The 23,357-nt window shown below is 35.0% G+C and overlaps 1 protein-coding gene across 1 annotated transcript in view; it reads right to left on the bottom strand.

Annotated features, from left to right (window-relative positions):
- Positions 1–23,357, bottom strand: part of MSH4 (mutS homolog 4) — a 147,471-nt gene that overhangs the window by 4,864 nt on the left and 119,250 nt on the right. The window contains 5 exon segments of the mRNA XM_011977988.1: positions 8,605–8,693; positions 10,232–10,406; positions 17,369–17,497; positions 18,819–18,937; positions 22,448–22,648. Coding sequence (XP_011833378.1) covers positions 8,605–8,693; positions 10,232–10,406; positions 17,369–17,497; positions 18,819–18,937; positions 22,448–22,648 — 713 coding nt within the window.

Genomic DNA, 23,357 nt, shown 5'->3' with positions numbered 1-23,357 from the left:
GGGCACACTGGCTTACACCTGTAATCCCAATACTTTGGAAGGCCAAGGTGGGCAGATCATTTGAGGTCAGGAGTTTGAGACCAGCCTGGCCAACACGGTGAAACCCCATCTCTACCAAAAATAGAAAAATTAGCCAGGCATGGTGGTGTGCGCCTGTTATCCCAGCTACACAGGAGGCTGAGGCAGGAGAACTGCTTGAACCCAGGAGGCGGAGGTTGCAGTAAGCTGAGATAGCACCACTGCACTCCAGCCTGGGAGACATAACCAGACTCTGTCTGAAAACAACAACAACAACAAAAAGAAAAACAGATGAAAGTTTAAGAAAATCAAATGGCAAACAGATTTGAAACCCTGGAACTGAGAAATACATTTGTTGAACTGAAAAAAAGTACAGAGGCTCTCCAAAAAAGAGATGGATCACGCAGAAGAAAGAATCAGTGAGATGAGCCAGGCATGGTGGCTCATGACTATAATACCAGCACTTTGGGAGACTGAGGTAGTCAGATCACTTGAGCCTAGGAGTTAGAGACCAGCCTGGCCAACATGGTGAAACCCTCTCTCACTAAAAAATTAGCCAGGCATGGCAGCACATGCCTGTAATTTCAGCTACTTGAGTAGCTGAGGCACAAGAAATACTTGAATCCAAGAAGTGGAGGTTGCAGTAAGCCAAGATATAGTCAGAGGGGGAAAAAAAACAAACAAAAGCAAAAAACAGAATGAAAGGAATAAAGAGAGCCTGAAAGAGATACACACACACACACACACACACACACACACACACACACACATACCTTGAACAAACAAATCTAAAATTCACTGGTGTTCAAGAGAGAATTGAGAAAGAGCAAAGAGTAGAATGCCTATTTAAAGTAATAATAATGATGGAAAACCTACTAAACCTAGAGAAAATGTTAATATCCAGGTACAAGAGGTCACAGAACACCAAATATATTCATCCCAAATAAGACAACCCAAATGATAAAATAATCAAACTCTCAAAAGTCAAGGACAAAGAGAATCCTAAAAGCAGCAAGAGAAAAGAAGCAAATAACATATAAAGCAGGTCCGATTCATCTGGCAACAGACCTTTCAATAAAAACCATATAGATCAGGAGGGAGTGGAACAACAGATTCAAAGTGTTGAGGGGAAAAGAGCTGCAAACTGAGAATACTATACCTAGCAAAACTTTCCTTCAAACGTGAAGGAGAGAAAAAGTCTTTTCCAGACAAACAAAAGCTGAGGAAATGCATCGTTATTAGACCCATATAATAAGAAATGTTAAAAGGGAGCTCTTAAATCTGAAAGGAGAGAATGCTAACATGCAAAAGACAAACAAACAAACAAACTTGAAGGTATGAAACTCACTGGTAAATGTAAGTACTTAAATTCAGAATACTCTAATACTATAAATGTGATGTGTAATCTACTCATATCTCTAACATAAAGACTATAAGACATATTTATTAGCCTGGCGTGGTGGCAGGCACCTGAAGTCCCAGCTACTCAGGAGGCTGAGGCAGGAAAATGGTGTTAACTCGGGAGGCGGAGCTTGCAGTGAGCCAAGATGGAGCCACTGTACTCCAGCCTGGGCGACAGAGTGAGACTCCATCTCAAAAAAAAAAAAGAAAAAGATACATTTATAAAAATGGTAACTACAGAAACCTTTAAAGAAATAGACAACATAAGAAGGTGTAACAGAGACAAGAAAAAATCAAAATGTCAGGGGAATGAAGTTAAAGTATAGAGTGTTTTAGTTTTTCCATTGTTTGTTACTTTTCTTCTCTCTATGGTCAAAACTAAGTAGTTATCTGTTTAAAATAATGTGTTATAGCTATAAGATATTTTATAAGCCTCATGATAATCATAAATTAAAAACCTATAATATATATATTTAAAATATAAAGCAATGAATTAAAATATACTACCAGAAAAAATTACTTAATCAAAAAGGAAGAAAGAGAGAGAGCACTTACTAAACAACCAGATAACAAGTAACAAAATGGTAGTAGTAAGTCTTTATCAGTAATAGTATTGAATGTAAATGTCCCAAATTCTCCAATTAAAACACACAAATGGATTTAAAAAACAAGACCTACAGGAGTTCAAGAACAGCGTGGAACACATGGTGAAACCCTGACTCTGCTAGAAATACAAAAATTAGCCGGGTGTACAGGCAGGTGCCTGTAATTCCCAGCTACTTGGGAGGCTGAGGCAGAAGAACCGCTTGAACCCGGGAGGTGGAGGTTGCAGTGAACTGAGATCAAGCCACTGTACTCCAGCCTGGGTGACAGAGCAAAACTCTGCCTGAAAAAATAATAAAAATAATAAAAAAAGACCTAACTATATGCTACTAACTAGAAACTCACTTCACCTATAAAGTCATACTAGATTAAAAGTAAAGGGATGGAAGAAGGTATTCCAGATAAATAAAAACCAAAAAGGAGCAGGAGTAGCTATGTTTATATCAGATAAGACAGATTTCAAGTCAAAGATTGTAAAAAGAGACAAAAAATGTTATTCTATAATAATAAAGGGGTCAATTCAGCAAGAAGACATAACAATTATAAATATATATTCACCCAACACTGGACCATCCAAATATACAAAGCAAAAATTCATAGATATACAGAGAGATATAGACTGCAATACAATACTAGTACGAGTCTTCAACATTCCATTCTCAGTAATGGCCAGATTATCCAAACAGAAAATCAACAATTAAGCACTGAAGTTAAACTACACTCTAGACTGCTTGGACCTCATTGACATTTGCAGAACATTCCATCCAACTGCTGCAGAATACAAATTCTTCTCATCATCACATGAAACATTCTCCAGGATAAACAATACATTAGGCCACAAATCAAGTGTCAGTAAATTCATAAATGTTGAAATCATATGAAGTATATTTTATTCCACAATGGAATAAAACTAGAAATCAGTAACAGAATGAACTTTTGGAAACTATATAAACACATGGAAAATAAATAACATGCCCCTGAACAATCAATGGGTCAATAAAGATATTAAAAAGAAAAATTTTAAACTTCTTAAAAAAATACACAACATACTAAAATCTATGACATACAGCAACATATTGCTAAGAGAAATGTTTATAGCAATAAACACCTACAACAAAAATGTAGAAACATTTCCAAAAAAAAAAAAAAGAAAATGCCTAATGAGGTACTTCTCGAAGCTGGGAAAGCAAAAACAAGCCAAACCTAAAATTGGTAGAAGAAAAGAAATAATAGAGATCAAAGCAGAAATAAATGAAGTTGAAACTAAAATAAATACAAAAGACAAACAAATCTTTAGGTAGACCAACTGAAAAGAGAGAAGACCCAAATAAAATCAGAAATGTAAAAGGAGACATAACAATTGATACCACAGAAGTACAAAGGATCATTAGAGACTATTGTAAACAACTATATGCCAACAAATTGGAAAACCTAAAAGAAAGAAAGAAATTCCTGGAGACATACAACTTACCAGGATTGAAGCATGAAGAAATAGAAAACAAGAATAGACCTATAATGAATAATGCCATTGAAGTAATAATAAAAAATCTCCCATCAAAGAAAACCCCACAATATAAGGAGACCCCTATCTCTGCAAAAAAAAAAAAATTAAAAATTAGCCAGATGTGGTGGTGTGTACCTGTGGTCTCAGCTATTTGGAAGGCTGAGGTAAGAGGATTGCTTGAGCCAGGAGGTCAAGTAAGCAGTGGTCTGGGATTGCACCACCACACTCCAGTCTAGGCAACAGAGCAAGATCCTGTTAAAAAAAAAAAAAAAAAAAAGAAAAAAGAAAAAAAAAGAAAAGAAAAAAAGGAAGGAAGAAGAAAAGAAAAAGAAAGAAGAAGAAAAAGAGAAGAAATGCCAGTACCTGATGATTTCACTGCTAAATTATACCAGATATTTTTAAAGAGGAATGAATACCAAGTCTACTCAAATTATTTCAATTAACTACAGAGGAGGGAATACTTCCAAACTCATTCTATGAGGTTAGTATTACCCTGATATCAAAATCAGACTATGAAACAACCAAAAAAGAAAACTACATGCCAATATTCCTACTAAACATAAATGAAGAGCTCGACAAAATACTAGCAAATCAAATACAACAACATATTGAAAAGATCATTCACCATGATTACATGGAATTCATCCCAGGGATGCCAGAATGATATGACATATGCAAATCAATAAATATGATATGTCATATTAACAGAATCAAGGACAAAAACCATATGATCAATTCAATAGATGCTGAAAAAGCATTTGACAAAATTCAACATTCCTTTATGACAAAAACTCTCAACAAACTGGGTGTAGAAGGAACACACCTCAAAATAATAAGGGACATACATTACAAACCCACAACAAAATCATACTATGGGAGTAAAAATTGAAAGTCTTTCCTCTAACTTCTGAAACAAAACAAGGACACCCACTTTCACCACTTTTATTCAACATAGTACTGGATGTCCTAGCGAGAGCAATTAAGCAAGAAAAAGAAACAAAGGGCATCCAAACTGGAAAGGAAGAAGTCAAAATATCCTTTCTGCAGATGACATATTATACTTAGAAAACTCTAAAGACTCCACCAAAAACATAAAAATCAGTGACATTTGTATATGTCAATAATGAACAAACTGAAAAAATACAAAAAGAAATTCCATTTATGGATTGGAAGAATAAATATTGCTAAAATGTGTTCACAGATTGGAAGAATAAATACTGCTAAAATGCCAACACTATTCAAAGTAATCTATAGATTCAATACAATCCCTATCAAAGTAACACAGACATTCTTCACAGAAGTGGAAAAAAATCCTAAAATTTATATGGAACCACAAAATACTTCAAATAGTCAAAGCAACCCTGAACCAAAAGAAAGACCTGGAAACATCATACTATCTGACTTCAAAATATACTATAAAGCCATAGTAACCAAAACAGCAGAGTCCTGGCATAAAAACAGACACATTGAAAAATGGAACATAACAGAGAACCCAGAATAAGTCCAAGCATTTACAGTCAACTCATTTTCAACAAGACACCAAGAAGACAGTCTCTTCAATAAATAGTGCTGGGAAAAATAGATAACTATATACAGAAGAATGAAGGCAGACTCATATTTCTTACCAAATATAAAAATCTAATCTAAAAGAATTAAAGACTTAAATGTAAGACCTGAAACTATGAAACTACTTGAAGAAAACATTGGGAAATGCTTTAGGATATTAATGTGGGCAAAGACATTTTGGGTAAAACCTCAAAAGTGCAGGCAACAAAAGCAAAAATAGACATAAAATTACATTATGTTAAAAAGCTTCTGCATAGCAAAAAAACTTAACAAAGTGAAGAGACAGACTACAGAAGGGGAGGAAATATTTTCAAGCTCTCCTTCCAACAACCAAATAAGCAAAATAATAACAAACAAATAATAACCAAAACATCTAAGGAACTCAACTCAATAGCAAAAAATCCCACCAAATAAACCCAATTAAAAAATTGGCAAAACATCTGAATAGACATTTCTCAAAAGAAGACATACAAATAACCAACAGGTGGTGGGAATGTAAATTAGTTCAACCTTATGGAGATTTCTCAAAGAACTAAAAGAACTGTATAAATATACACATATATAACACCTGTACCTAGTTCATCACAGCACTATTCAGAATAGCAAAGTTATGAAACCAACTTAAACACCCATCAATAGTTGACTGCATAAAGAAAACCACGGAACACTATATAGCCATAAACAAGAATGAAATCGTGTCCTTCACAGCAACATAGATGGAGTTGGAGGCCATTATCCTAAATGAACTAACTCAGAAACAGAAAACCAAATACTGCATGTTCTCACTTGTAAGTGAGAGCTAAACAGTGGGTACACAGATGGAAATAACTGTCACTGGGGACAAAAAGGGGAAAGGCGGGAGGTGGCAAGGGTTAAAAACTACCTATTGGGTACAATGCTAACTATTTGGCTATTGGGTACACTAGGAGCCCAACTCCCATCAGTATGCAATATACCTATGTAACAAACAAGTACATGTACCCCCTCAATCTAAAATAAAGTAAAATAAAAATAAACAAAAAATAGGCAATGTGGGTATATTATTGCAACTACATCATAGTTATTGTGAAAAGGGGCCCTTAAGAAGAAGAAATGGGTTCATTGCTCCACTGGAAAAAAACCTAGGGAAGTTTCTTGGGGGAAGTTCACATCTGAGCTAGGTAAAAATGTTAAATAAAAATTATATGGATGAGGTAGATGGAGGAAGAGGAATGAAATTCTTAGCAGAGGGAACAACATAAGTGAAATAGAGGTTAAAAAACAAAACAAACATATAGCCAACAGGTATATGAAAAAATGTTCAACATCATCAGTCATTAAAGAAATACATATTAAAACCACAATGAGATATCATCTCACCTAGTTAAAATGGCTTTTATCCAAAAGGCAGACAATTAACAAATGCTGGTGAGGATAGAGAAAGGGGAATGTGCATACACTGTTGATGGGAATGTAAATTAGTATTGCCACTATGAAAAATAGTATAGAGGGTCCTCAAAAAACTAAAAATAGCACTATCATATGATCCAGCAGATCCAGCAGTCCTATTGCTGGGCATCTATCCAAAAGAAAGAAAATAAGTATATCAAAGAGATGTTTATATTCCCACATTTGCTGCAGCACTATTCACAATAGCCAAGATATGGATCAAGCTAAGTGTCCATCAACAGATGAATGGATAAAGAAAATGTGGTACATATACACAATGGAATATTATTCAGCCAAAAAAGAAATGAAATCCTTGCAACTGTAGCAACATGGATAAAGAATCACTATGCTAAATGAAATAAACCAGGCACAGAAAGACAAATACCACATGTTCTCACTTATATGCCTGAGCTAAAAGAGTTGATCTCATGGAGGTGAAGAGCTCGTTGATGGTTACTAGAGGTTAGGAAAGGTTTGGAGGAGGAAAGAGATGAATAGAGGTCAGTTAATGAGTACAAAAATACAGTTAGATTGAAGAAATAAAGTCTACTGTACGATAGTTCAGTAGGGTGACTATAGTTAATATTTGTTGTATAGTTCAAAATAGCTAGAAGGTAAGAATTGGGATGTTTCCAACACAAACTAAGATAAATGTTTGGGGTGATGGCTATCCCAACTACCCTGATTTGATCATTACACATTGCATGCAAGTATCAAAATATCACATGTACCCACAAAATATGTACAACTATTAAGTATCAATTAAAAAAAGAAAAAAAATCAAAATTAGCCTGTAAAATATTCACCTAAAATCAGAATATATTAATTTGCAGTGGATAAAATTAGCTTGTTTTGAATACTTTTCAAACTTCATTAGAAGAACCAAAGCCTACTAGAAGGCTAGTGGAGAGGTGGCCCATAAATGAAATGTGGTAAGAAGAACTCTAAAGAGTTAGGTAATAAGAGCTTCTTCAGAGTACAGCACAGTTAAAATTTCTGACGAAGAGATTCAAATAGATAATTAGGCAAGTGAGGTCATAGACAGTAGAGGAACTTAAAGGAGAGAGGAATTAAAAATGGAAGACAGGTTAAGAAAGAGTGATGGACATAGAAAATTGTTATTAAGGAAATATCACACTGCACCTAGGTCAGTTTACTGAACACACTGCATTTTCAAAACACTGTAAAGTAGCTGGGTGTGGTTGCTCACACCTGTAATCCCAGCACTTTGGGAGGCCGAGGTTGGTGGATCACCTGAGGTTAGGAGTTTGAGACCAACCTGGCCAACATGGCGAAATTCCCCATCTCTATGAAAACTACAAAAAAAAATTAGCCGGATGTGATGGTGGGCACTTGTAATCCCAGCTACTCAGGAGACTGAGACAGGAGAATCGCTTAAACCCAGGAGGCGGAGGTTGCAGTGAGCCGAGATCGTGCCATTGCACTCCAGCCTGGGTGACAAGAGCAAAACTCCATCTCAAACAAACAAACAAAACCCAAAAACCAAAAAACACTTATATAAAGCAACCAACTACAATTTTCCAAATTTCAAGTCAACAGATGTGAGTTTAGTGTTGAACCTACTGCTTCCTAACAAATCACTTAACCTCTGTGAACCTGTAAAATTAAGAGTAGAAGTAATCCATTTTTAATCTTTTACTATAAAGACCTGACTACTTCATGAAGAGTTATGAGGCTTACATATGAGTAGAAAAGCTTTGAAAACTATAAAAAATATATAATTATACAAATATTGTGCAGAGTGATTTTCGTTTTCAATGTCCACTTAAAATAGATTTATTTTCTCATCATAAAGTTAGTATAGCAACAATTATTTTAGAAACTGGACTGTTTAACTTTTATCTCCTAGCTTGTTAGCTGATTTGCTGTGAAGATTATAATAGACCAAACCAAAAGAGTTTTAAGAAGTAACAATAATTTTCTTTGTTTAGAAATTAGGTTTTAATTTTTAATATTTTAATTATTATATTAATTATTATATATTTAGATCAAAGGTCATAATAAAAATCTACACTAAAAGTATTTTTTTAATTTGAAGAACAAATAAGAACAAAGTTTCTTACCAAAATTTGCCTCGTAATTTGAGTTGTGATTTCCTTGGCATCCAAGACAATTGATGGTGGAAGTGATGACACCTCTGCAGCTTTTAATCCTAGAATTGTTTGTTTTAAATTGACTTCGATATTATTACTGCTGGCATTTTTATGCTTGTTTTAACTAGTATTAATCTTTTATTCACAGATTTAAACTTCCCTTCTAGAGGCATTTCCGAACTACTCAATAATTCTCAGAATTAAGCTTTCTAAAATTCTGGATGACAACTTACCAATTATTAGATTTAATTACTTATCCAAGACACATAAGGCAAATTAGAACATCAGTTACCTCTCAATATAGCTCAGATATCAGGAACAAAAGAAATAGTTAGAAAATAATAATATTGAAATTCCAATTGCAAATATAGTTGGTTAACAGAATTTCAAAAGGCATATGAGTTTTCCAGGGGAAGATAATAGCTAGTCACAGAGATAACACTACAGCTAAACATTCACCCACCTAAATCAATGAGACAGGAATTTCTCAGAAGATATAACAGTAGGTGAGTAATTTATATGCAAATTCAAAGCATTAATTATAATTCTCATGTTTTCAGAGCTTAATTTTATTGTATAAATGCCATACAGGCTTTCTACTGTATGCCAGTAGCTTACTGTATTTAATGCTTTAGAGATAGAAGCAACATCAAAATTTATTGAGACGTTAGTAATTGCTAAGCACTGTGCCACACAGCTCATATTTGGTAATTCATTGAATCTTTGCAACTCTACATATATTAAAAATTATTCCCATGTCATAGATTATGAAATTGAGACTTACAAATTTTAAACATCTGATACAAATAAGTTATCCAGTTGATTCCCCATTTCAAATAGCAAAACAAAGATGGTTTTTTTCCCTCAAAGGGTCACATCCATAGTTAAAATAATTTTTGAAACTTATATGTACAGACCAATTGAAAATTCTCTGAATCTGTGAGAGTTAATGATTCAAATAGAAAGTATCTAACCAGGTTTAAGAATATCTAGCTGGGCATGGTGGTGCATGCCTGTAGTCCCAGCTACTGAGGAGGCTGAGGCAGAAGAATCACTTGAGCCCAGTGGGTGGAGGTTGCAGTGAGCAGAGACAGCACCACTGCATTCCAGCCTGGGCAACAGAGCGAGACTCTGTCTCAAAAAACAAACAAACAAACAAAAAAACATATGGTTTAGTAATACATACCCTTTTAAGATTTTAGATTTAATTTTCAAGTACCCAGAACCTGAAGAAAACACAGGAAGGAGCCTGCTACTGAAAGATTGTGTAGAAAATATATAATTTTCAATTCATTATATAACTTGCAAATATAAGCTAAATTACATTTTCTAAGGAAACTAATACTTCTAGGGTTTTCAGTTGTCACTGTATTTTTACATAGTTACTGGCTCATAAAAATTTAAAAAGATTTATATATCTATATCTAGATGTAGATATAATGAATTTGACATAGAAAATACAATCTAAGAGAATATAAGCACTCAAAAGAATGAGAAAATTTGCTTAGATTGACAGCCAAGTAAAGAAGAGATGAAAGTTTGTCTTAGGAGAATATATAGTATTTGAATGTACAGGTATAATTTCTATATGCAGTACCATAATTTTTCTCTTCTGTGAGTCCCTTAGAAAGTTTGTAGGTATACAAAATTGCTTCTTTATTTCTTGAGGTATTCTTTACATGTTGAACTTCAAAATGCATGTTTTCTACATTAAGATAGAGGGCATCAAGATGGCACAGTTCCAGGAAATGTGTAGCAAACAATGTAAATGCCTGGAATATATAACAGATGGTGAATATTAGTACTTTAAAAATTAACTGGAAAATTCTATTTTAACTATGTGAACATAAAATTTCAGTTTAATTTTCTAAGTAGCTTGGCAGAGATGTAGGAATAAAACTAATAATTTGGAGGCTAATATCATCAATCTATTTTAAAATGTTTTGAGAGTTTATATTAAATGAAGAAGATATGTTTATTATGTTTGTACACAGACATGTGTGCCACATTATGGGAAAGAGAACAAAACTGAAAATAAAATCCTAAGAAATACATCTGAAGATATTGAAAAGATGAAGTTTACCAGAAACAAAGCTATGAATTGAGGTAATCATTTATTAGGAAGGTAACTCACATGCAAAATAATAATATTTTCCTCAATTTTTAAAAAACTTCACTATAAAAGTTGCCTCCCAAGTTGTAAGTAGGTTTTAGCAGTGGAATCAAGAGATTGTTTTAGGTATGTGAAATTCCAAAAGTTTCTTGTTTTTAGATTTCATTGTGTTTAGTACTGGTAGAGGAAAAAGAAAGACTGGGAGCACCGATTAAGATAACGGCTCTCAAACATTAGTAATCCCTTAGAGAGCCTGTTAAAGATGCAAATTCTTGGTACATATCCCCTGAAAAATTCTCAATCAATAGTTCTAATGTGGGACCCCAGGAAATGACATTTTCCATAAGAACTTTAGGTGATTTTGATGAAAGTGGTTCAAGTGATTTACAGCTAGCACAAGATTTCCAGCCCAGAATTTACTAAGGCAGACAGAGATCTGAATAACTGGTTATGTTTTACAACATTATCAGTGACCAATTAGGTAGGTAGTCAGTGGAAATTTAAATATTAAGACAGTAAAAATAATTGATTGGCAAAATGGCTATCAACTATGGAAGGTGAAAAGCAAGGGAAGGAAAAATTTTGTATATGACATAAAAATGAAAATTCTTAAATATCTACTCAACAAATCAAAAGGAGTATAAAACAATACCAAATTTATAAAGCTACAGGAAAACAGAACATAGTAAGCTATTTAAAAGGTAGAGACTATATTCAATAACAATAATGTCCTTAAAAGTTATGTGCCAAACCAATCTATTAGAGTAACTTTTTAAACTCTATTTCAGGGTAATTCAATTTAGCAAATAATTATTCAGACCCTATATATTGCAAGGATTGTGCTAGGCACTAAGGATACTGTGTTAGAAAATAATAATTAAATTTAAAAGTAAGTAGCAATATTATATTTTTATTAAATTATTTACATTAGAAAATAATATTGTAAAGTAATACTAAAAGCACTATTTTAAACTATTGTAGAATACTTTGAAAACAGATACTGCATGCTTGAACATGGGAGGCAGAAGCTGCAGTGAGCTGAGATCACGCCACTGCACTCCAGCCTGGGCAACAAGAGTAAAACTCCATCTCAAAAAAAAAAAAAAAAAAGAAAAGAGATACTGTATTAGATGGGGTTCTCCAGAGAAAGAGACCAATAGGATATGTGTGTGTGTGTGTGTGTGTGTGTGTGGTATGTGTGTAAAGAGATTTATTATAAGGAATTGGCTCATGCAATTATGGAGGCTGGCAAGATCAAAAATCTGCAGTCAGCAAGCTGGAGACCCAAGAGAGTTGATGGTATAACTCCAGTCCAAATGCCCGCAAGCTCTAGACTCAGAAAGAGCCAATGTTTCAGTCTGAGTCTGAAGGCAGGAAAGAACCAGTATTTCAGACTGAAGGCAGTCAGTTCTCTCTTATTCTTAGAAGGATCAGTCATTTTCTTCCATTCAGGCTTTCAATTTATTGGATGGGACCCATCCACCCTAGGGAAGGCAGTATGCTTAATTCAGTCTACCAATCTCATCCAGAAACACCCTTACAGATAAACCCAGAATGTTTGACCAAATGTCTGGGCACCCCATGACCTTGCCAAGTTGACACATAAAACTATCCATCACAAATCCACCCTTTGAAAACTTGGCATCCATAGGTATGTCCTTATACCACACTTAATCTACAAATGAAGACAATAATTAGATCATACTTCCCTCTAATATGATACAACTGTCTTCAGTACAACTGAGAAAGCACTAACCCCTTTTCCAGAAAAGGAGGTAACGTCCTTGAGTGATGTTCAGTCTTCTTGATATCTCATAACTTAAATACTATAATGTGAAATTGGCAATACTTAAATAATATGATGTGAAGTCAATGCATCTTATGTTACATTATAAGAGAATAAGAGAAGAAAGAAAATATTTGTTCAATATATGTGTATATATACACCAAAACATCACACAAAATAAGGTGGAAATAATCATGACAATTACAGACAGTCCTTATTTCTGTAACTGGTAAGAGAGTTGTAGTTGGTAATTACAACTACCTTTTCCTTTTACTACCTCTTCTGTATTTCCTTTGCCTTCAGCAAGCCCTAGCTAGTCAGAGCTCTTTAACTAGTGGGGTAAATCAAATCTTCATTCCTGAAAGGTCTTGGCCATTCACAGTCCTGCCTGGATTGGGTTGTAGTTTTCCACTGACCTTTAACACAGAGCATGACAGAACTGAGATACCCTAAGGAATCTTCTGTATTCCAGACATATTCTTTCTTTAGTGCATTGTGGAGTAGTAGTCCAATTTCCCTTTGCTAATCAGGATCAATCACTTCAGCCAGCACAATAACTCCCTTCTTTGCCAGCTGATTTAGAGGCATAAGACAGTCAAAGTGGCTGGGCAGGAGTCTTAACTTCCAGGTCAAAAAGTTATTGCTATATCTCTTGGTGGAGGCATACTCCTTTTGGAATTAAGACCTCCATGTTATCAGAGCAAGGCTATAGAAACTGGAAGCAGATATTTTGTCCTTGAGTTACTAGGGGTAATGGTGAGTGATGCTACTTCCATTTCCAGTTCTTGATTCCTGGACCCATGAATCCTGGCAATGGGAGAAACAGCATCATATATTGGAAGCTGATTCAAAGCATATACAGCCTTCTGGAAAACCTTTCCCTAGTCCTGAAAGGTACTGCCACTTAGTTGGTGTTGTAATTGAGTCCTTAAAAGACTAGTCTACCAGTCTATCAAACCAACTACTTCAAGATGGTTGTTGAACACAGTCAAAACAGTGAATTCCATGAGCACAGGCCCTTTGCAGCACTGCATTTGCTGTGAAGTAAGCTCCTTGGTCAGAAGAAATGCTGTGTGGAATACCATAATGGCAGATAAGATATTCTTTAAGTCCATGGATGTTAGTTTTGGCAGAAGCATTACACATACAGAAGGCAAACTGATGTCCAGAATAAGTGGCTATTCCAATATGAATATAATGGAGGTGGTCTAGTGTAATCAACCTGCTACCAGGGAATGGTGCCATAATGGGGACTCAACGTTGGTTTCTGCTGCCAGCAGACTGGGCACGCAGTAATGGCTACATCCAGGTCAGTCTTGGTGACTGCAGGCTACTGTTGCTGATCTCATGCATGAAACCTCAACCTAGAACTTTTAAGCTTATTCAGATCAAGTCAGAATTTAGTAGCACTCCTATCCAATGCCACAGGTCTGTGTAAGTCAGATTATTCTGATTGCTGCTTTAACTCTGCTTCCCATTACAGTAACTTATCCACCTTGTCTTTGGTGGCTGAGTGTCACAACTTGGCCCCTACCACCCTGGGATCCAATTATTCCTATTGCATTTGGGTTTTCCAATTAAGTGCCTGCAGTGAAGGCCTTACGGTGGGCTGTAAGGTCTGTCCTACATAGAAGAGTGATAACAGAGTTCTTCAAGGCTGCCAGGGCTCCTCTCACAAACTTATTTCTCATACTCATGGTAAAGGGTATGTCATCTGGACTCTCCCAGGATGGGTAAGTGATCTTAAATGACAAACCCACTCTAACATTCCAAACTCCCTAAGCTTTGAATCCCTTCCTCTACATTAATCCAAGGCAACCCATTCATGGTGGGCCACCTTTTGGTGTTTTTCAGCCAATCAATCAAACTGTTAGATCCCTTTCCAACTCTTTGAGTTGCAACATTAAATGCGTACCTGGCTTAGTAAGCCCATATCAATAACTTCTGCCTAATCCAACCCTTATCCCAGAGCCTTAGAATACATTCCCATGCATGTTTCCTGGATTTCTGTCTGTATAAAGTAGAAAATTCAAGTAGTTCTTTCAGAGTGTAATGTACTTCTATATAGTCACATTTTTACCTCACCTTTAGAGATCTAGTTATAGGTCTAGAAGCAAAGAAATGTGGTGGAAGTGGGTATTGAGGAGACTCAGCATTGCTTGGGATGCCATTACAGTTTCCTCAGGTAATGCTAGGTTAATCCCCTCAGATGGGGTGAAGTGGTTTCTTCTACTGGCAAAGATGATTCATCAGAATTTAGGGCCTAAATGTCCCCAGCTTCATCAGTGTCTCCCTACACATTCCTATTCCAACTGGTAGTCTCCCATTCCTTCCCAACTAATGCCCTCACTTTAACAGTAGATACCCTATAAAGTTGGGAATTCAACCTGTGTTGTAATTCTGGGACAGGATGAGATTCTGAGTTTGATTTTCAGCAATCTCAACCCGGTGACTATAGGAGATAAAAATTTCCTTCAGGGCACATTTAGGTGCTTTTAAGTCATTTATGCAGCAATGAGCTGGCAATTTGGTGCTTTTTTGTTATTTAAAATTTTTTAGTTAAAAAGATAAGTAACACACATGCTTCCAAGTTAACACATTAAATAATGCATTAAATAGCAGCAAGGCTAATTAAGTCCTGCTTTTGGAAGCAGTGAGGAGGTGATGCACATTTCCTGGTGTCTACAGCCACTGTCACAGAACTAGTTAGGGAAAGCACAGATACTGCTAACCCTGGTGTGCTTCCTTGCCTGCATTCACCTGGGAGAAAAGGCTCAATTTTGAGTAGAGGTTAGTGACCATAAAGAGGCTTTTTTTCCCATCTAAGTTGAGGCTCCTGAACTCAAGTTTTCAGATTCATGCAGCCCTGGGGATACATGGATCCCAAGTTAAGAAACCCTGCCCTTCTTACAGCCCCCCTGCTGTGATCTAGGGACACATATGATGCCTGGTTCTTCCAGGTAGTGACAGGCAGGCCCTCACCAGGTATGTGATGGGCGGTGCCTGGAAGTCCCTCAGGTGGGAGCCTGAGCTGGCAATTTGAATCCTTGAGTTCATCCTTTGCTTTCCCAATTTTGTCTAATGACACTAGGAGCAACCAGCCAATTTCATTATATTCATTAGTTTGCCAAAAATGTTTAGAAGTATCATATATACAATCACCTGGATCTCTGCTGCTTACAAGCAGTTGATTAAGAGTATATGATAGTGATATTTTACTTACCACTATTGTCAGATCATATCAGAACCAAGATTTGTATTAAGGTTCTCCAGAGAAAGAGAACCAATAGAGAGGGGGGCAGGGCAGGCGAGAGAGACAGAGAGAGAGAGAGAGAGAGAGAAACTGGCTCACGTGATTTATGAAGGCTAACAAGTACCAAGGTCTAAAATGGACTAGCTATATGTCCAGGAGAGCCAATGGTACAACTCCAGTCCAAAGCTGGCAGGTTCCAGACCCAGAAAAAGCCAATGTTTCAGTTTGAGTCTGAAGGTAGTAAAGAAGGCTGCCTTCCATATTGTAGGCAGCCAGGAAGGAGGAGTTTCCTCTTACTCTTTGGAAGGCTTTTTGTTCTATTCAGGCTTGCATTTATTGAGTGGAACCCACCCACATTAGGGAGGGCAATCTGCTTACTCAGTCTACCAATTCTAATCTCATCCAGAAACACCCTCACAGACTCAGCCAGAACAATGTTTGACCAAACGTCTGGGCACTCTGTGGCCCAGTCAAACTGACATGTAAAATTAACCATCAGAGGCACTAATTAGTTTTTAATCTTAAGTAAGACATGCACCATATTTATATGAGAAATTGTAACTGACACATTCAAAATTACAAAGACTAATGTTATTTATTAACATTACTTTTGATTTATCACATACCCTTAAGTATAAAATAGATTTTTCTCATTCTATATAATAAATCATTATGAGCCGGGCATGATGGCTCAGCCTGCAATCACAGCACTTTGAGAGGCTGAAGTGAGTGGATCACTTGAGTCCAGGAATTCAAGACCAGCCTGGGTAACATGGTGAAACCCCGTCACTGCTAAAATACAAAAATTAGCTAAGCTTGGTGGTGCATGGCTATAGTCCCAGCTACTCAGGAGGCTGAGGCAGGAGGATCACTTGAGCCTGAAAGGTGGAAGTTGCAGTGAGTCAAGATTGTGCCACTGCACTCCAGCATGGGCAACAAAGTGAGACCCTATCTCAAAAAATAAATAAATAAAATAAAAATAAATAAATCATCATGGACTTTCATTTAAGGTAAATAACTTCATCTTAGGGACATTTTAAGGTATCTTAAGTAAGAAAAAGTATTTTTAAGTTTTGTTCATATCTGTATATATTGTGAGCGATCATTTAAAAAGATATTTTGTAAATTAATTTAATAGAGTAAAAATCCATGTTTTACATAGTTGATATATGAAAAACTACTTTCTTTAAAGGAATAAAATTTTAGGTAGGTAAAATAGATTTTCTGTAAAGTTACCTGAGTTGCCTAGTGCTTTCCTTCCTGTTGTAACATCATAGTCAACATTATTGCACATGGAGACAATTACTGAAAGACCTTCATATTTTGCTACTTAACTTGATGAAATTCAAGCCAACTGACTAATTTCACATTATTTGAATTTCTCAATTTCATCTTTTCCTTATCTATATCATGGCTATCAAACTAATGATTTTCATTTTCATTGGAAATGAAGGAACAAAAATATAAATGCTATGATATGTGTTTACTATCTAAATTGTTTTAAAAGCTATTTGTGGGTGTCCATATAATAAAAGGATACATAAAAGAACTCAAAATTAATATACTTAAAATAAAAGAATACCTTTAAGCTCAGTAGATATTCACAAACAGCATAACAAATGCCAATACCTTCTTCTGTATTAGTACCTCTGCCAAGTTCATCAATTAATATGAGCGATTTGTCATTAGCATTATGTAGAATATATGCTATCTGAAATATATAATTTTAATATTTATTCATTGTAACCAAACAGCTGTCAATATTACAGGAAAAAATGAGGAGAAACGCAGTCTCTTTATAAGTTCATCTGAAATGTATCTTTATAGAGACGTCCTGCTGAGCAGAAAATAATACATTGTTTTCCTTTCTAAAAATCTCATGACTAATAATTCCAGAATAGCTGATGTATACATACACATATGCATATGTATATGAGACAACATAGAGTAAATAATGATTATCTAAAATACTGATGCTTTAGATACAGTGAAAAAAACCAATAAATTAAATGTTCAAGCACAAAGAAGGTCATTTTCTTCTCCACAAATGACTAATCAATTACTGCTATAAAATATCCAAAACCATCTCTCAAATTTATTTAAGTATTACTCTATATCCTGTAAAGATAAAGTAAAGAAAAATTTAAGAAAAAACACCTAAGTCTTGATTCTTGATTTAACAAATCAGTTTAAATCCATGACCAATGGAGACCAAGACTTAAATTGACAGAAGTGCGCTTTTCCACTGAAGATTATTAACCTCTTTCTCAAAAATAGAATTTTACCTTTATTATATTATGACACAATAGTAACTTTGATGGACATTTTACCTTTCTATGACACTAAGCTTTTTGAGGGCTAGGACGATTTAAAAATATACCTTAAGTGCCTGATATATTGCTACAATCTGTCATAGATATTCAATACACAATAAATAATTCCATAAATTGTGGGACAAATGATAACTTTAGTCACCACCTATCTACTTGAAGAAAATTATCCAACTAAACAGTGATCCTAAATTCTTAATACAGATATCCCAAGAGTTACACTTAATTCCTTTAGTTCTAAAGGCTACTTGATGTTTGCTCAATCAGAAATAGGTGATACTTTGGTACAGGAAGTGAAATTTCTATAAGGACAAAAAAGAAGACGATTTTTGGAAGCCTTCTAACACAGTAATCTTTTGTTTTAAAATCGAGCCTATGAAGAACAATAAATACTATGCAAAATGGTACTGAACCAGTTATCATTTCCTGAAGCTTTTTACTTATTCCGTATAAAAACATTTAGGCACGCTTTTATTACTTAATAACACTAGCTCTTTCTTTTAAAATTGTATTTTCAATAAAACATTGTCTTCCATTTCCACTTAAATTGGAAATTAGGAGGCTGTCTCTGACTGCCCTCTGGCTCTTAGAAAAGGGTATAGGCACATTTGCATATTTTAGTATAAAAATATTTTATGTAATAACTGACCATTAGTGAGATAATTTAATGTTTTTAACATAAGAAAAGTTTTGTTTGGGTACCTCTTTCATTTCTTTCATAAATGTTGATGAATTTGTTTCGATATCATCATCAGTACTGAGTCTTGTAAAAATTTGTTTAGCAATTCTAAAGGAAGAATATTCTGCTGGAACATATGATCCTGTAAAATATAAGGTCAAGATAAATTGAAATGTGTTTATAAAATATAAGTACTAATTACATTTTGCACTTCTCAGATTATTTACAAGGATTATATGGTAGAAAGAACACTAGATATGGCCTTAGAAGACATGACCCCAGCCCTATCCCTTATTCTACAAGCTTAAACAGCACTTAAACTTTCCCAGTTCTAGCCGGGAGTGGTGGCGGGAAACTGTGGTCCCAGCTACTCTGGAGGCTGAGGCAGAAGAATGGCGTGAACCGGGAGGCAGAGCTTGCAGTGAGCCGAGATCGTACCACTGCACTCCAGCCTAAGCGACAGAGCGAGACTATGTCTCAAAAAACAAAACAAAACAAAACAAAAAACAGTTGCCCTACCTACTGTACAAAGTTATCTGGAAGTCCAAATAAGACAGTAAATATTCAAGTACATAACAAAGAGACTGTTATAAAGTCAATAAAATTTTTAAATAACTTACTTGAATGATAAAGAACACTTAAAATATTAAAATGTGAAGGGAATGCTTATAAAGCTTATGAATATGCCAGTTATACTGATCTATTCATTATACATGGTATGCATTGAAACATCACTATGTATCTCTTAAATGTGTGCAATTATTATGTCAAAAATAAAATAAATTTAAAAAAGAAATATGAAAATCTGAAGCAAATGCCTATAAAGCTGAAGTTAATAAAATCATTATAAAAAGATATAAAGAAATATCTGTGATTACAAACATGCAGAAACATTCAGAAGCAAAATAAAAGCAAAACATTTAATAAAAAGAAAAAGAAAGTGAATTTTCACCCACAAGACTGTTTCTGCCCAAGAAGTTATTGAGCTAACTCATCTAAAATATTCGTTTCTTAAAAACAAATAATCTGATTAATGCACCCGTCTCAATATAGAATAAAATCTAAAAGGCATTCTAACATTATAAGAAGATAAAATATACAAGTAGTTGAATGGGAAACGTACCACATATACAGAATTCTGTATAGATAAAATTGTGAAATAGTAGGCGCAAAAAAAAAACAAAGCCAGATTACTCCAAGATTGAAAACAAAAATAAGGATAAAGAATAGGGCTTAACTCTGAGGAATAAGGAGTAGCAAGAAAAGAGACCAAAAGTCAGGCTAACACTAATGAAAATAAAAGTAATAATCATAACAGTAGTAATTATAATAACTGCACCTGTACCATTCGACATACTAGGTCTTTTATATCCACTCTTCCTAATTTTCAAAATAACCCAATAAATTGCGTATTATTTTTCTCATTTTACAAATGAAAAGTGGAGGCTCAGGACCCAGTGTGAGTGTATATATATACTGGGTAGTATATATAAGGTATTTTTTATATATATAATACATAATGTATATTATATATATTTATATTACATATGGAAGGCATTTTATATATATACCTTATATATATACAGACATAGCATATATTATTAAGAGGTATGTTTGTATTTTCTCTGCTCTCTTAACCTCCATCAAAAAGTTTCTCAACCTTTCTTATCTAGATTATTACAGAAGCCTCCTGGCTGGTATTTTTGCTTCTAGTCTAGCTCTCATCTATGCACCAGCTAGAATGATCTATCTAAAAATTAAATCTGATCATACTATTCTCTTGCTAAATGTCTTCAATAGCTCCCTACAGATTACTGGATAAAGCTCAATCTTTTCAGGTAAATACCTAAAACCCTCCATGACCTAATTACTGCCCATCTCTCCAACTTTATACCTTGCTACTCCTTACAGTTACTCTTTGCTCTATGAAGCAAAGGAAGTACAAAGCCTCTGGACTACTTTTTTGTAGTTCCTTGGGCACATCATAGTATTTTTTTTTTTCTTCTGAGTTTTAGAACATGCTCTTACCTCTGCCTGGGAAGTCTCCTTCTTTTTCATACTTTCCCCTCAAATCCATAGCATTTTATTTTTATTACCTCAGTCCTTATAAAAATTATTAGAAGTAGGTTTTACCATAGTTTTTATTTGCAGATAGGAAAACCAAGGCTTAATGAGGTTAAGCAATTTGCCTAAGGTTACACAGCTAGTAACTTGACAAGCTAGATCTACCTTCCCAGTCTATGGTCCTAACTTCCATGCCTTTCAAGTCCCACTCGTGTCTTACGGTCAGACTATATGAGATATTATGTATGTTTCAGGTGTTTCAGAGGTTTAAGATGGTCAGTGACAAGAGAAGTATCATTATCTTTAAGTATTTGAAGAGCTAATATTGGGAATAAATACTAGATTATTCTGTAGTATATAGAAGAATAAGGATAAATGAGTTGAAATTATAGAAATTGGGTTTCAGTTAAGTGTAATGAATACTTTAATTAAATTAGGGCTGTCAGCAATTGGACAGCCTGCTTTTTTATAGAACAGAGTTCCTCATAGCTATTCAAATAGAAGTATTATGTCTTACATGAAGCAGTCAGTATTCTTATAAGGGGAGGGAAATTAGCTAAAATGTCCTTTTATTTCCAATAAACCTACAAAATCAATAAAATATCTACTTATGCATCTCTGATTGTCCCAGTACTAAGGGTGAATTTATACTGTATCACCAATATTATTATTGCTTTGTTCTCCTTACAAATCATTACATTAGACCAAAGTTTCTCACCCATGACACTACTAGTAACTTGGGCTCCATAAATCTTTCGTGTGTGTGTGTGTATGGTGGGGTGAGGAAGGCTGGGGAGTGTGGAGAGGGAGAGCTGTTCTGTGCATTGTAGGATGTTTAACAGCATTCCTGGACTCTACACTCCCTTCAGTTGTGACAACCAAAAATGTTTCCAGATATTGCCAAATGCTGGGAGTTGGGAGGTAAGGGATCAAAACCACCCCTGCTTGAGAACCAGTTCATTTTGGCCAAGTATCTCATCTCTGATTCATACAGTTCTCAAGGAAATCCAGTTTTCAGAGATAGGAGTTAAGCTGCGCATCCATATTAAGAAATAGGTGACAATATTGGCTCAGTGACAGCCATTTAGATAAATATATGCACATGTGTATGTATAATATATCAACTGCTATAGCCAAGTTATTGGTACCCCTCAAGTTAAGGGAAATGTTTCTCTGCTCAATATTATATTTAATAATTTTGGAAAAAACTCACATGGGTTATTAAAGGCAACAGCTTAACCTACTCATTTCACTTTTTCTCACAAGGTTTGTTTTTGAACCAGAAATAATTGCATGATTGAGTTTAGTAATAATTGATGAAACTTTAATAGTTATAGTAAGAATGGTCCCACTTTTGTAGTATCCCAAAAACATTTTAGTGCAATGCAATTGAAATTGGATGAAGTTTAAAGAATATTGAATAGTAAAGTTATAGTCTACACAATAGACACACTGTAATATTTTTAGGTAACAGAATCTGCTCCAAACTGTTCTCGGGTTAATTAGGCACATGGACCCAAAAAAATTAGGCACAAAGCATTCTGAAAAGAGTGTCAAACTGGTCATTATAAATAAAGCTATAACTTACCAATCTGGGCCATAATCTGACAAAGAGCAATCTGTTTTAAATATGTGGATTTTCCACTCATGTTTGGTCCAGTTATGATCAAAAAATTACTCCCTTCTGTAATATAGGTATTGTTGGCAATAGGTTTTTCCGCAGATATTTTTTCAAGAATAGGATGCCATCCCTGTTTGATTGCTAAAGTATCAGTAAATTCAGGTCGAACTTAAGAAAAAAAAAATAGAATGGTTTTTAAAGATTAATATATTTGCGTCCAAAGATTTTGTAGTGTGTATGTACTCTCTATATCTTAGTGATTTTCACACTGGTCAATTTGGAATAACAACATTAAGGTATTATATTATCCCAAATCCCCACCCAAATTCTTCTAAATTATAATAGACACACTCTAATCACTATCACAACTTTTATTCACTTTCTAGAGAACTCTAGAATTTAGTTCTTTACCATTGTTGAGCTCCAAAATAGTTTATAAAATTTTCAGCTTTGTGTAAATTAAAAAGAACCAAGTAGACCAGGCATGGTGGCTCATGCTGGTAATCCCAGCACTTTGGGAGGTCGAGGAGGGCAGACTGCTTGATTGCTTGAGCTCAGGAGTTCAAGACCAGCCTAGGCAACATGGTCAAACCCTATCTCTACAAAATATATATATTAGCCAGGCGTGATGGCTCATGCCTGTAGTCCCAGCTACTTGTGGGGCTGAGATAGGAGGATCTCTTGAGCCTGGGAGGTGAAGCCTGCAGTGAGCTGAGACTGTGTCACTGCACTCCAGCCTGGGTGACAAAGTGAGTCCCTGTCTCAAAAATATAAAAATAAAAATAAACAAGAACCAAGTACTCATTGATTGTACTTTAAAAATCATAATTTGTGGCCGGGCGCGGTGGCTCAAGCCTGTAATCCCAGCACTTTGGGA

Source organism: Mandrillus leucophaeus, unplaced genomic scaffold, assembly GCF_000951045.1.
Source record: "Mandrillus leucophaeus isolate KB7577 unplaced genomic scaffold, Mleu.le_1.0 Scaffold103, whole genome shotgun sequence".
NCBI classification, from domain to species: Eukaryota; Metazoa; Chordata; class Mammalia; order Primates; family Cercopithecidae; genus Mandrillus; species Mandrillus leucophaeus.
Note: the sequence above shows the minus strand (reverse complement) of the source record. Positions and strands in the feature narration are given on the sequence as shown.